General features: G+C 47.2%; 1 protein-coding gene across 2 annotated transcripts in view; it reads left to right on the top strand.

Annotated features, from left to right (window-relative positions):
* Positions 1–1,986: 1,986 nt before the first annotated feature.
* The window catches only part of CHKA (choline kinase alpha), a 40,549-nt gene continuing 26,916 nt past the window's right edge, over positions 1,987–15,619 (top strand). Inside the window, exons 1-2 of one of the 2 annotated variants that reach the window (XM_081155485.1) lie at positions 1,987–2,522; positions 13,611–13,722. In XM_081155485.1, coding sequence (XP_081011611.1) covers positions 2,185–2,522; positions 13,611–13,722 — 450 coding nt within the window. In that variant the 5' untranslated portion in view covers positions 1,987–2,184. The remainder of the gene's footprint in view (positions 2,523–13,610; positions 13,723–15,619) is intronic. The other variant, XM_081155484.1, reaches the window with a different exon arrangement.

The raw sequence follows: 15,619 nt of genomic DNA, 5'->3' as shown, positions 1-15,619 counted from the left end.
TTGCCCTAATTATACATCCTCGCAGATGTTGCAGAGGTAAACAACAGGAGGCTCTAGACTGCCCGGTGAATTCCTTTTCAGCCTTTCAAACCCTGCTCAAACACCCCCTGGGGAGCCCCCCCCCCACTTCCACAGGCAGAATTGTCTTTTTTCATGTAAAACCTAATAGTTTAGCATTACTATATGCCGAGCTTTCTCAGTCTCAGCCTTGGTGGCTTGGCCCCAGCAGCAGGCTGACAGTAGGGGAGGGAAGTTCTGCACCCTCGTGGAAACAGTGCTCTTCACCCCAAGGAGCCAGAGCACCTGCCTTGCCCCTCCCTTGGCCTAGGACTTCGGCCCCCCAAGGCACTCAGCCGCCGCATCTATTAAATGGAATGGAAGCAATTACGGATAAAACTTTTCCAGCATCTTTAATGAGGTTAACCTCTCACTCCCACAGGCAACTGCCGTCCCATAAAGGTGCCTGTGGGCTCTATAAACAGCCCAAACCAGCAGACAGCAGAACAGGCTCTTTCAGATGAGAGAGGCCCAGCCCTGCCTCTAGTGTCCCTTCCTCCTGCCCGGATTTCCAGCATTCCTCTGAGATGACCAGCCTGGTGCCAGGGTACAATGGAAGGGCAGGCTCCGGACAGGCCCCACCTCCCTGCAGGCCGGTATTTTTAGACTAAGTCCTTGGCTACCTTATCTAATTGGCCAGACGGGAGACCTTGATTTCCCAGCTTTCCAAACATCCAGTTGCGGCTCCTGGCTCCGTGCAGTGCAAAGTCCAGGCGCAGCTCCACGGCCGTGTAACGAGAAGCCCCCTTGCATTATAATCCTTTTGTTCGGCGAGACCATTTTCCTCCCACCAAGTTCAGCCAAGTAAACACGACCTAAAAAAGGTTTTCGCGGGAGGAGACTGGGAAGTTCCGACAAAGCAGCCATTTCCTGCGCGCCGGGCGCTGAATTTCCGAAGCAGCCGGGGGAACATCTTGTCCCAGCTCACATCCCGTAACAGAGAACCTGGAATCTTTCTATTTATCTGTACCCCCGCCCCCCCACTTCCAGAAAGGAATGGGGCGCCGGGGGCGCCGAGGACGGCGAGGCAAACGGGGGCGGGGGCCCTGGCCCCCCACCGCGGGCAAAGGTGCGTGAGTCGCGGTCACGCGGCCGCCTCCCGCGCGGGGCTGGGCGGGGCGGCGGCCACAAAGCCGGCGGCCCCGAGGCGCTCACCTTCGGCCCGAGCTGCGGGCGGCGCAGTCGGCCCCGCCCGCCCCCCGAGCGCCTGGGCCCCGGCGTCCCTGGCGCCCCCGACCCCGCGGCCCCGGAGGCGAGCGGCCTGCAGCTAGGCCCTGCTGCCCCCCGTTTCGGGCCTCGGTTTCCGACTGGGCGCCGGTCCTGCCTCCCGCTCGGAAGGGGCGTGTCCGCGCTTCGCAGACAGCGGAGCCGGCGCCGAGAAACGTTTTAAAAAAACACACCCACGCTGCTGCGGGTCCCGGTGCCGCGTCCCAAGGTCAGGCGGAAAGAGAAGCCGGCCGCGGGGCATCAGCTTCCCGCCTGCCCCCCGCCCGGCCCCGGCCTCTGAGGTCCCGGGGGCACGAGTGGGTGCAAGGAAAATTTCGGCGCGCAAGCCCGGAGCCCGAACCCCAGGCTCAGAAGCCGCCCCCGCCCCCGCCCCCGCCCCGGCCGCGACCCCCTCTCGAGAGACCCGGTGCCTCGCTCGCTTCTCTCCATCCCCACGAACCCCGCCGCCGGCTCGACGCCCCGCCCCCTGCGCCGGGCCCGCCCCCCGCGGCCGCAGAGCCCCGGGCGGGGGCGGCGCCGTAGCCAATGGGAAAGCGGCGTGTCGAGGGCGGTGGCGGTTGTGACGCGCAGGGCCAGAGGGCGGCGGCCAATCAGCGGCGAGCTCGAGGGCGGGCAGTGACGCGGGCGGAGCTTCGCGTGCGGCGGTATAGGAGCGAGCTCCGCGGCCAGCACCACCAGCCGAGCTCCGCCGCCACCACGCGCCGCTCGCCGCCTCCCAGCCGCCGCCGCCGCCGCCGCCTACCGGTCCCAGCTCGGCGCGCCCCCAACCGCCGCCGCCGCCCCCGCCGCTCCCCGGCCGGCCCGTCTGCGAGCCGGCCAGCGGCCTCCGCGCCCGGCCGGACCCTGAGCCTCGCCTTCTCGCGCTTCGGCCGCCCGCGCCTCCTCCGCCGCCTGCCTGGCATGAAGACCAAGTTCTGCAACGGGGGCGAGGCGGAGCCCTCGCCGCTCGGGCTGCTGCTGAGCTGCGGCGGCGGCAGCGCCACCCCGGCGCCCGGCGTGGGGCAGCAGCGCGACGCCGCCAGCGACCTCGAGTCCAAGCAGCTGGGCGGCCGGCAGCCGCCGCTGGCGCTGCCCCCGCCGCCGCCGCCGCCGCTGCCGCTGCCGCCGCCGCCGCTGCCGCCGGCCGAGGAGCAGCCCGAGCCCCGGACGCGGCGCAGGGCCTACCTGTGGTGCAAAGAGTTCCTGCCGGGCGCCTGGCGGAGCCTTCGCGAGGACCAGTTTCACATCAGTGTCATCAGGTCGGTGGCGGGCGGGCGGGCGGGCCGGGGGACGTGGCCGGCGCTGGCCGGTCAGGTGACGCGGGTGGGCGGGCGGGGGCGCGGGGCCGGGAAACCCCCTTTCGCGGACGCCCGTGGGGTGCCAGCCAAGTCTCGTGGAGCAGGCCCCGCGCCGCCCGGGACCTTCCAAGACGCAGGCTTTTGAGGAAGGGGCGGGGAATAAAAAACAATTCGGTTTCGTGGGAAAACAGGTCTTTTCTGAGGAGAACGATACCTCGTTGGGTCACAGAGTGCATTTAGTCCAGAAGCTTAAAACGTGTGTGGAAAGTTGGTCCGCGGCGCGGGGTCTGGGACGGAGGCGGGATGTCATGGCTGCCTTCAGAGCGCCGCGCGGCCGCTGCTGCTCGCAGCTCCGCGAGCCTGCGATGGGCTTTTCTTTTCCTAACTCTTTGAAAGGGTCATTTGTTAGCGGCGAAGGGGTAGCGTTTGCTCATTGCCACCAACGCTCTTCAAACCCGTTAGGTGTGTTGCTCGCCAAAGTTAGGAGGTGTGGCTCCGAAAATAATAGGGGTAAAGCGGGGGAATCCCCCCCACCCCTTTATTTTAAGGTCAAAAGTCTTTAATCGTGATGTTAAACTTACTCGTGAGTGACGTGTGTGCGCGTTCACCCAGGAAAGACGACGGCCCCGCGTGGTTTTTGTCTCCACTCCGTGCCCATGAGATGAGGGGTTAACATTTCGCGGGCGCCCTTCTGCTTAGACCTTTAAAACTGCCGTCTTTCTCTGCGAGCTCTCCTCTAAATGGCTGGCCGGTCTGCGGGCAGCGTCTAGCAACTGGCTGGCTGCCACCGATAATCCCCAAATCCAATTTTAGTCATTGGATTCCTTTTCTGTGCCCAGCCTTTCCACCGGAGCTGCAAATGCCGCAAAATTAACTGAATTTCGCTTCCTTTTTGTGCCTCTGGCCTCTCCCAGATACGCTCATGAGCTGTGAGTCCAGAGGCAGAGAACAGGAAACCGAAGGTGTTTATATCTATCGCTGAGCTGCGTTTTTTTCATTCCACTTTGCATTTTTCATTGCTGGTATGTAGGAAAGCGATTGATTTTACATGCTAAACCTTGCTGTGATTTCTTATTGGTTCCAGGGGGGGGGTTGGGTTTGTTTTGTTTTTTGTCTAGTCCCTTGGATTGTCCAGCTCTGACACATGCCCCTCCTCAGCCCGCAGGGAATTTTGTACTGCTCCAGGGCAGCCCTTGTCTGTCGCTTCCCTGGAGTCTATTTTGCATCCACAAGGAGATTGTGATCTCTGTGCCTTTCATGACATATTTACACATTTCACTGTGCCTAGTACTCCTTTTGTTGAGTATCACAGTAGCCCAGGGGCTGAAGATGAAACAATTTCAAAAAAGGCCAGGGAGGCCTGTGGAGCACTTTGTGGAGGAAGTGGGAGCATCCCCGAACTCTGCGAAGGACCTTTCAGTGGGAAGAGTAGGCAGAAGCACACTATGTTCCAAGGATGCAAGGATAGTGGCTAAAATGGGCATTTTAGGAACACTTTTTGAGAGACGTTTGGTAATGTCTGGACACTTTTTAAATTAAAAAAAATTAATTGATTTTAGAGAGGAAGAGGAAAGAAACTTCAGTTTGTTGCTCCACTTAGTTATGCATCATTGGTTGATTCTTGTATGTGCCCTGACCAGGGATCAAACTCGAAACCTTGGTGTATTGGGATGATGCTCTTAACCAACTGAGCTATCTGGACACATTTTTTATTGTCATCATTTGGTGGTGGTGGTACTACTGGTATCTCCTGGGTAGCGAGCAGGAATACTGCTAAACGTCCTCCAGTGCACAGGACAAGCCCCTCCTCTTCCCAGAACAAAGAGTTACTTGGCCCCAAATGTCAACACTGCTGAGGTCGAACAACCCTGGAGTAGACTAAGATTGAGCTTTCCTCTTTTGTCCATCTGGCCATACTCTTAAGATTAACCTTTGCTTTGTGGTTAGCACTAGTAATGAGCACCTGACGTTATCTAGTGTAATCTTCACATAAACCCCTATTAGATACATTATATTGTGCTGAGAAAACAGGCTTAGAGGCACTGAGTAACTTGCCCAAGGCCATGCAGCTGTCTGCAGAGCCAGCAAAGGCCTGTTCTGTTAACTGGGCCTCCAGGCTTGGGGTTAAGGCACCTGTTCCTGATTACTACATATTATGTTGTCATTTTGCTGAAGTATTTTTTATTTCACCTGAGCTATAGTTGTTTCAAGTTGGTTTTTAGATGATTAGAACAAATTTTCCAAAAATCCTTCTTTGTTTTTATTTCATTTGCACTCTAAATTCAGTAGCTGTTTTGGTATTATGCTGCCTTCTATTTTCTGTGTATCCGGACCTTAGGACTTGAGGATTGTTTTTCTGCTGAGACACTGTTTATGTTGTGAATTTTGTTTTCTTTCTCTAGTCATTTTGACTTTTGGATTATGCTCTTGAAACTCCTGGGTCCAGGCCCCAGGCTCTAGGGAGGCTTAGTCCTCTGTGTGCTGGACTTGATGCTTGTTACTTGTGGACAATTTGCAGTGGTTTCAGTGCCTTTTTTGTTTTTTCAGCAAAATGCAGTTGGTTAGGTGCAGACCAGATAACTTAGCAGAGGAAAATCTTTGTGTTAAAGGTTTCTTTGGAGCAGGTGGTTTCTTGGGTTTATCATTGAGCATTGAGCTGACTCAACCTAGATATGAATTCTTTCCCAAATGATTAAAAGTACATAGATGTGTTTGATGGATGAATGGATAAGCACGTATGACATTTACATACTATAGCATGGATTTTACTTGCTGAGAATGCTATAGAATAAAATAGAATTATGTAGCCTCTGTAATACCTGCTAAGTCTACAAATGAAGGATGCAAGCCATTTGTAAAGCTATTTACATACATGTTACTAAAATAAAAACTATATTAGCAGTAAGTCACTATCTAGTAAAATGATTTTACTCCAAAACTTGAAAAATTTTCTGTGAGATAGAGTTGCAAACATTAAAGCCTCTCCTAGCTGTAAATACATACACTAGCTCAGAGGCACGCTCCTGTACATTTGCCTTATAACCTGTAGTTAAAGCTTGTTCTTTAGCAAAATTACCAACTGCTTCCTATCACAGACTGCTGAGTACTTGAAGCCTAGTTTGTGATGTTCACAAGTGCTCAAGGTCTATCCTGTGTGTGCCAGCTCCCTGATGCTGGTGGGTTAAAGTGGGTCACATGATACAGCTGAAGTACATCACATCTAGACTATTCCACTGTTTTCTTGGGGCTGAAAAGGTTTTGATGACATCATCCACTCAGGTTTGACATCCTTTACGTGTGGACACGTGGAGTATATTTATAATCTGAGAACTTTTCAGATCAACCAAAGTTAACCCTTTGCGGTCGTATTAAATTTGGACATGGGTGTCGTACTGGTCGGAATTAATTTCCATTGAAAGAGCAGTGATACGTAACATGCAAGATTATGAAGGATAAACAAGAGAAATTATGAACTGATACATGAATGAATAGAGTTAAGATTCGTATGGTTCCTTGCTGCGGTGGCTGAGAGCAGACATATGACTGGAACGGTAAAAAAGCTTTGGTGGCTGAGAGTAGACAAACGACCGCAAAGGGTTAATAGTTTTCATAGCCAACACCTGATGGTAGTATTCAGTGTTTTTGGTGAGTGAGTAGTCTGGAGGGATTTGTGAAGTGGCCTTTGTTTCCTCTGGATGTGCTATGGAACCAACATGACATTGTGGCTGGTGAGGGAGTGATGAGTTTCATGGCTGTGCTGAGGTGGTCCATCCTGAAGGACTGAACATTAGAAAGTGGGGGGTGGCATGATCGTGTGTTTTTTTTGTTTTTTTTGTTTGTTTTACAGCCACAGCCACCTTCCTTTGCTTCCCCACATTACACTTGGGTTTTTCTTGTTAACTGTTTCAAGGGGGAGCACTCCTGCCACCTCTGGCTTCCCAGGTGAAATACAGCCCTGCCTTTTGGTGAATCGCTTGGCCTCTGAAGTAAAGGGTGTTTCCTCATTTGCCTCATAGTGGGGAAATGTCGCTATTTTCTGTCTCCTTGAAAAATCTCCAAACTCCCATTTAAGTTTGGAAATCAGTTGTACTGTATGCTGAATGTTAGAGTAATCTGTTTGACTTATAGTGACCTAACAGCAAATTAAGAGGAACTTGATTAATTTTTAACCTTGCCTTATTTGGGGGTTTTATGGGTTTTCCCTGGGTGTAGGTAACATGTAAATTTCCCCCAGAAGCTTTACTAAGATAGTCACTAAGATAGTGGACTTCTGTTGGAAAGGATTGTGCTACAGGCTCTGGAACAATGCGGCTAATGCAGAAAAAGACAAGTTGGGGAAGGAAAAAACTCAAGTTTGCTAAATCCAGAACTTTTTCTGAAGTTGAAGGATGGAAAAGTCACCAAGAGACAAGTTTCTTATTAATATAGATTGGTATGAATGAAAAACATGGCTTTTTAAAGGGCTAGATCAAGAAATTCAGGATAGAGGAGGGGGCCCCGACATAAAAGTCTGTGATGTGACCAGAAGGAGGAAATTTGCAGTTAGGATTCAATGAAGTGGAGTATAATTTACTGAAATTTTTCTTATTCTTATTTTTTTAAAAATCCTCCCCGGATGACATGTTCATTGATTTTTAGAGAGAGAAAGTGGGAGGGGGAGAGAGGGAGAGAATTGGGGGGACAGGGGGAGAGGGATAGAGACCAGGGATTGATCTGGAAACCTTTTATTTTTTATTTTTTAAAATATATCTTTATTGATTTCAGAGAGAGGAAGGGAGAGGGAGAGAGAGAGATAGAAACATCAATGATGAGAGAGTCATTGATCAGCTGTCTAGCCTGCAACCCCGGGCATGTGCCCTGACCGGGAATCGAACCCTGATCACCTAAATCCTAGGTCGACTCTCAACCGCTGAGCCACGCCCGGCCGGGCAGATCTGGAAACCTTTTAATGTACGGGATAACCGAGCCACCCGGCCAGCGTATAAGTTAACTCTTGATTAGCTTTACATCAGAGAAATGGAAATCACTATTGTCATATCTGATTAGTAGTCTATAAAAGAAGCTGGGTGGGGGTTAGTGGTGCACACTCAGCTAGGTCCAAAGTGTGCTGGTTAGAATTCCCAGCAGTTACTCTGCTCTTCAGTTTCCAACCTGCCATGTGCTGCTTACACTTGTTAAATGTGAAATGAATGTATTGTTTTCATTTTATTTGCTTCCATGAGTATGTTGTGCCTCCAAAATTTAATTATGACATGTATGGTTATTATAAAGCTGTTCAGTATAATTTACTGAAATTTTGCCAGATGATAAAGTTTGTAGTTTCAAAGTTATTTGACATCCCTGAGAGTTCCTGGGGTTCGACTTGGCTGGATATTCTTTTTTTTTAAAATTGATTTTAGAGAGAGAGGGGAAGGGAGAAACAGAGGGAGCAGGAAGCATTGATTTGTTGTCCCACTTATTTATTTATGCATTCATTGGTTGATTCCTGTATGTGCCCTGACCAGTGATGGAACCTGAAACCTCAGTGCATCAGGACAACACTTTAACCAAATCAGCCTACTGGGCCATGAGCTTGGGCTGATATTCTTGACAAAATATGCCATAAATTGGGCTGGTGGATTTTTGCTATAATTTCTATGGCATATTTTCCTAATGTATCTCCTTGTTCCAGTCATATTATTTGGCTCCTTGGTAACTGGCTTATTTCTAGATGGTTTTTCACAGTTTGGATCATCCGTGACAGTGACCTTTTATTTTGATTGTCACTAAAACATAATTGATGGCTTATTTCCTCCCACCAAAGCCTGTTGAGCAACAGAGACTACAGATAACACAAGAGATGAAGGATTTCCAGGTCTTGGGCCTGTTTCTGGCCAGGTTTGCCTGCCTCCCTCCCTTTAGGGAGGACAGGGATGAACTTGGAATGGAGTTACACAACTTAGAACAGTGGTTTGTCTGTTTGCTCTCCCTGTTGACTGAGCTTTCAAGAGAATGTGACAGGAAGGAGAACTAGGGCTTTTAACTAACGCTTGTCCTGTTGCTTGGGAGCCAGAAGCCCTTGTTGGCTGTGACTGGACGTGGCAGGGCAATTCTCATAAGCTACGCACATGAGGCTCTGCCACAAATTGAAAAGAAAGGTTAAGGGTCTTTGTATCCTCTGTCTCCACACCTCCCATCTGCTTTGCTACTTGCTTGGGGTTTGTGGGGTGGGGAGACTAGAACCTTGGCTTCCCTTATCTTTCTGTTCCTCCTTAACTGGGGTGGATAACTAACTTGCCCTCAGGGAAAATAGGTCCTTACTCTAGCTGAGGCTCCCAGGTACTACTGATTGCTTTTTCTTTGAGCTACTGAAAACAAATCTTAAATTCAGCTTTTATTTGCATCTGGGACACATTGTTTCCATGGAAGCACATTCAGGTTTTTTAATTGCTTCAGAAATATCATTACATAGGAAAAAAGTCAATTTTCTTATTTTTAAAAAACAGCTGTATTAAGATATAGTTCACATATCACAATTCACCCATTTAAAGTGTATGATTTAGTGGTTTTTAGACTACCCACAGATACATGCAACCATCACCACAATCAATTTTAGAACATTTTTACCATCTCAAAGAGAAACCCTGTCCCCTTTAGCCTCCTACCTCTCCCTAGCCCTAGGGACTCACTAATCTTCTATCTTTATTGACTTCCTTGTTCTGGACATTTCTTATGAGTGGAATGCACGTGGTTTTTTGTGTCTAGCTGCTTTCACTTAGCATAATGTTTTTAAGGATTATCATGTTATAGCATGTATCAGTGCTGCATTCCTTTTTTTTAATTGTAAATTATACACATAATAAAGTTTACCATTTTTTTTATTATTATTATTTTTAGTCCTTTTTTTTTTTAAATATATCTTTATTGATTTCAGAGAGAGGAAAGGAGAGGGATAGAGAGATAGAAACATCAATGATGAGAGTCATTGATCACCTGCAGCCCGCAATCCGGGCATGTGCCCTGACCGGGAATCGAACCCCGATTGCCTGGATCCTAGGTCGAGGCTCAACCGCTGAGCCACGCCCAGCCAGGCTAAAGTTTACCATTTTTAAGTGTATAGTTCAGTGGCATTAAGTACACTCACACTGTTGTGCCACCATCCATCTCAAGAACGTTTCTGTCTTCCCAGACTGAACCTCTGAGCCCATTAAACACTAACTCCGAATTTCCCTTCACAACCCCTATCCTTTGAAATTCATTTAGCTCAATCAGAATCTGTTTTTAGTTGTTTTGTTGTGTTTCCTGGAATGTGGTATATACTTTGGATGTGCAGCTCTGCTGACGACACCTTGATTTTAGCCCCATAAAACCTTTTTTCAGGCATTTGAACTCCAGAACTAAAAGATAATAAATTTGCTATTTTAAGCTGTAAGTTTTTGGTCATGTGTTGCAGCAGCCATAAGAAGTGAAGACATTTGTTTTGTGCAGGTTTGTATAGAGTAGGCTTGGTGTAAGGCTCTTGGTGCCACAGTACCTACTACTGTGCTTAGCGTGGCACGTGGTGCTCTCCTGCTTTGTCTCGTGTCTTGTGGCATCAGAATTAAAAGCAAGGGCCCTGGAGCCATACACTTGCATTTGAATCCTGGCTTAGCCAGTTGCTTGCTGTGTGCCTCAGTTTCCTTGTCTACAGAATGCAGGCAATACCAGCATCCACCTGTAGGGTTGTTGGAAGGATGAAATGAGTTAATCCTTGTCAAATACTTACAACACTACAGCCCAGGGGCTTCATGACTCTGACCCCTTTCAGTGACTAACAAAGTCCTAGTCTTTTTCAGAGGAGTGAATTTAAGGGTCAGAGAGGTTTAGTGATGTGCCCAAGATTGCACAGTTAATAAGTGGCAGAGTGGGATTTGAATCCCAGGCTCCCTGGCTTTGAAGCCTATGGTCTTTCTCTTAGCATAGTGTCTTCCCCAGGAAGGTGGGACTGTCCCTTAGGGAGCTTATAGTCTAATTGGGGAGCCAAGACTAATCTTCTAAACCTATTAGCAATATAAGACAGTTATCAAACATAATGGAGATGTTTGGAGACTTAGTGGGACAGGAGTGCTGCTGTTTATTATCATTTTTGGAACATCTTTATTCAGCATCCATGATTGTGGTTTGGGGGCCATTGGGCCTTGAGAATTGAAGTTTAGACATTACCCCTGCCTTCAAGGAGCTAGCAGGGAATATGGTGAAGCTTCTTATGGAGGTTGGACTTTGAACTGAGCCTTAAACAGTAGGTAGTTTTTAGATAGCGGAGAAGGAGGAAGTTTCCAGATTGGAAGAACACAAGTTAGTGGATGTGATGATAAGCTGTATCAGTTAGTACTAGGTTGAGCTGCTTATAGCAGAAAACTCCAGAGTAACAGTGGCTTAAACAGCATAGAAATGTGTTCCAGGTCCAGAAGTCGCCAGGCCGGGCCAGTGTGGAAGCTCCACGGGCTAGATGGGGACACAGGCTCCTTTCAGCTAACTGCCCTGTCATTCCTAGGATGTGGCCCTTATTCTCATAATCTTAAGAGGTTGCTAAAGTTCTGGCCATATATGCCAGTCAGGACCCTGGCAAAAAGAAATAAGTAATGCATTAGAAGTACTTCCAACATAGACAATTTAATATAGGGAATTGGGTGGGCAGGTATTGGGGAAACTAAAAAGGCAGAAGTGATTAAAATAGTTATCTGCAGGAAGCAGCCCCACTCCTGGGTTTTGGGGAGCAAAGGGAATAGGTCAGAGATCAGAACCTGGACGTTCCAAGGAGGGGCCCTACAGAATTAGGATCCAGCCTCCGAGTAGAGGGCACTGCTTGGCTATTGCTGGCATCTCAACTTGAGGAGTGTCCCTGTGGAGCCAGAGTCTGGACCTCTGAGCTGGTACCTCTGAGAGGGTACCTCTGAGAGGGTACCCTGGGGCTGGTTCTGGGATTGCTGAAAGAAGTGGACACTGGAGCAGCTGCTATGGCTGGACTGAGGGCTTGATACTGCAGCGTGAACAGGAGCAGGAAGCAACACACCTCCTCCCTCCCCCCGGCTTCTAGCCCCCTCCGGTATTCTGCCCCACCCAGTGGGGGACAACTGATCGAGGAGAGCTGGAACCGGTAGAGTCCCATTCCAGCATCACAGCAGAAAACACGTGGGTTTGGAGCTCAGGGACAATAGCTCAACAATTGACACACCATCAGCTCCTTGTTCCAGACCTCAGGGAGTGTGTGTGGGGGGGGCAAAGTGAGAGTGTGTCTTAAGCTGATTTCCCAGAAGTCACACTGATAATAGCCTTTTGCGTTTTATTTGCCAACACTTGGTTGCGAGGGCCCTCCTAGCTGCAAAGGCAGCTGCGAAGTATAGTCTCGATGCTCGGGGCACTTCACCGCCTGAGTAAAACCTTGCTTCTACCTGGGAAAGGGAGCGTAGTAGGACTCTTAGAGTTGTTAGGCTGACATTGATAGAGCAACATTATCAGTCTCCAGATAAAAAAATTCCCGTTATCTTTCCTCCCCACACAAGTTGAACTGTTTCTCTTGCTTTGTATTTCTTGACAGTGCTTGTCATTGTATGCTCACAGTCCCTGCATGATTGGGCACATGGTGATGTATTTGGCCTCATTTTGGCAGCATATCTTGACTAGGCTAAACTGTTGTTCATGGATGGAACAAGGAAAGAGGCTGGTGGCTCCTGTGACCACCATCTAGGGATGTCATTCTAGAAAGCTGTGGTTTGATTTGCTGGTAACTTTTTGTCCAAAAGTTGGGCATATGCTGCCATCTAATATCGATGCATCTGACGGGCAGGTATAGACTCTGGATGAAGCATATAGTTGCAGACACTGCCTCCTGATTTTGAACTCTGTCTTATAATCTTATGTCTGTTTTCTTCATCAGAGTGGACATTTCTTGAGAGCAGGGACCAGGCCCTATTTCAGTTTTGTATTACCCTAGCTTCCAGCAGAGTGCTGTGCTTGTGTAGTAATTCCTCAAGATGTGTTGATGAGATAGTAAATTCTTTAGCAACTCTGAAGTTTCTACAGGTGAGGTGCCTCTTGTCTAATTCCTGATTGTATGGTATTTTGTATTCTGCCATTTAATTCTAACCCCTGCATTTTAGCTAACCTCCTCTATACCCAGTCATTTTCAACCCAGGCAGGTGATTTGTCCCCAAGGCTATTCCTTTCTGTTTTGTTTTGCTTTTAAATATATCTTTATTGATTTCACAGAGGAAGGGAGAGGGAGAGAGAGAGAAACATCAGTGATGAGAGAGTCGTCATTGATCGGCTGCCTCCTGCACACCCCTGACCAGGAATCGAACCACGATCTCCTGGATCCTAGGCCAATGCTCAACCCCTGAGCCACGCCTGGCCGGGCTATTCCTTTCTGTTTATTTCTTGTCTTTAGTAGCCAAAGTGGAAGGTTTAGGGTACTGAGATCTCTCCCATTTCTTCTGAATGCTCCAAGAACCAGTTAATGTTGCAGGGTTTTTGAAAAGGCTTGTTATTGTTAGTCAAAATCAGTTGAGAAATTTTTACTGACACAGGCATGGAAGAGGGTAGATCTTGGCACTGTACTTCAAGTGGAAAGTTCTCAAGGAGGTGGTTTAAGTACTGCCCCAAGGTTTTAATCTTGTTAATTACAGGAATCTGGTATAATGGAAGTATGAAATCATAGAGGAATGTGGGGTTGAAAGCCTGCCTCTGGGATTTCCCCATTCCCAGTGCTAGAGAGAGTACTCCTTGTCGTTCTCTAGAGACCAGTCTCGTGTAGGGCACACATGTGATAAAAAAAACAAACCTCTCCCCCAGCACTAATCTAGAAGGACAGATTGAGGATTTGACTGTTTTTAAGATGACTCGTGATCAATTCTGATCTGAAAACTGTGGAGTTAATCATTTCCGTTGCAAGTATCCTGAGAGAATGAATGAAGACTTAGTGAGAGCAGTGCTCATGGATCCTGACTTCTCACCCATCCATCCATAGTTATCCAAGAAGGGACTTTGCTCGCCTTCAAATGCAGATACTTACCATCCTCTCATTTCTCATAGAGGTGGCCTCAGTAACATGCTGTTCCAGTGCTCCTTACCCGACACTGTGGCCACCGTTGGTGACGAGCCTCGGAAAGTGCTCCTGCGGCTGTACGGCGCGATTTTAAAGATGGTGAGTTCCTGGGCTGCTTGGGGACAGGAGGGACCTGTTAACAGTTTTAATCCTGTTTCCTAAATTACCTGGGAAGAGATTTTAAAAGCGTTAGTGGTGTTATTAAAGCTATTTAAATACATAACTTTTATTTTAATTGGGCTGCACAACTTGGCTTATGTTTATATTCTAAGTGAATTCCTATTTTTACTTATTATTTATGAGGAAACCTAGTGCAAACATTCCCAGCTTTATATCCAGAGAAAGTATAATGTTGGTTAAAACTTTAATAGTTCCTGATGATGCTTGGGTTTCAGCTCAGACTTAGGTTGTAAACTTCTAATGTGGAGAGGGTGGTGGTTTTATAGCATGATCACAAGGTTTTACAGGATAATCCCCAAGGACAAAGTCTGACCTCAGGGAAGCTGAATTTATTAACTACCTCCCTTCGAGATTTCTTTACAACTTTGAATTTGTTAGATTTCTAATCTTTCCTAATTGTCATATTACTTAAATGATTGAATCTAATTTTTAATTAAAGTACCTTATTTGTTGAATTGTCTTAACCAATTATAGGATATCCCAAATGTCTGGTTTTTAAAACTTTTTTTTTTTTAATTCTCACCTGAGGAGTGAGGATAATTTTTCCATTGATTTTTAGAGAGAGTGGAAGGCGGTGGGAGAGAGGAGAGAGAGAAGCATCGATCTGGCAGAGACACATGGATTGGTTGCCTCCCACATACACCCCGCCTGGGGGGGGGGCAGGAATTGGACCTGCAACCCAGATATGTGCCCTTCACCAGGAATCGAACCCAAGACCCTTGGGTGCGTAGGCCAACACTCTAACCAGTGATCTGCACTGGCCAGGGCTAGAACTACTTTTATACCTCAAGTTTACCATTTTACTGACCATACATACAAATATTTTGGTGGATATATTTCTACGGTAGAATTTTGATAGCCATTGAAATCTTCTTTGGAAAGGCCCATTTTTTATCTTTGTGAAGTGGAGAATAGTTTTCTGACTTAATTTTTAAAGCACTAGTCTCAGCTCAATCTAAAAAGCAAGTCATGTCCATGTCTATGATAATTCATTATGTTTTAGAAATATTAAAAGTTAAGATTGGTGCTCAATATGTTAATTCATTTTAAAAATTTGTTATAATTTGAACCTTTTCATTGGATAATATTTCCTTGACCCTATCAAGCTGTGAAAGTAGTTAGGATCTGAAAAAGTTGGAAATGAGTTAGCCTTCTGTGAGGAGGTCCTGTGCACTTCGCTGAGGAAATCTGAGGCCATTGACAGTCGGGTACATACAGCTGAGTTACAGCTGACACTGACCCTGATCATGCACAAGCAGAAAAGGTTCTTGTGTTTACCATGCAACTTGGTTTTTAAATTTAACCAAGTTGCAGTTTCAAATCACAGTTTTTGAAATACCCAGTTAATGTCCTTTTGGCATTTTTAATAAAATCAGCCTTTAGCCACTTTCTTTGAGGACTTTTACATTCTATATAACAAGCCCCATTTCTGCTCATTTGTTTTGTGTGCTTTCATTTAAGCAGTACTTTTAAAATACTTTAATAACCAGCTATTGGAATTGCATGTGATACACGAAAGTTGTTTAAATCTGATTTATGAGGCTTTCGTTTCTATTTATGACTCAAATAAGAGCATTTTAAATGTGTACTCCAAGGCTCTGTCCAGCTAGCTCAGTTGGTTAGAGCATCATCCCCATATGCCAAGGTTGAGGGTTTGATCCCCGGTCAGGGCACAAGAAACAACCAATGAATGCATAAGTAAGTGGAAAAACAAAATGTTTTTCTCTCAAATCAATTTTAAGAAATATTTAAAATGCTGTTTCTCTCTCAAATCAGTTTTTTAAAATAAATAAATAAGTAAATGTGTACTCCGAGC

Source organism: Miniopterus schreibersii (assembly GCF_964146895.1).
Source record: "Miniopterus schreibersii genome assembly, chromosome: 12".
Taxonomy (NCBI): domain Eukaryota; kingdom Metazoa; phylum Chordata; class Mammalia; order Chiroptera; family Miniopteridae; genus Miniopterus; species Miniopterus schreibersii.
The sequence above is the reverse complement of the archived record's forward strand: the minus strand, read 5'-3'. Positions and strand labels throughout refer to the sequence as shown.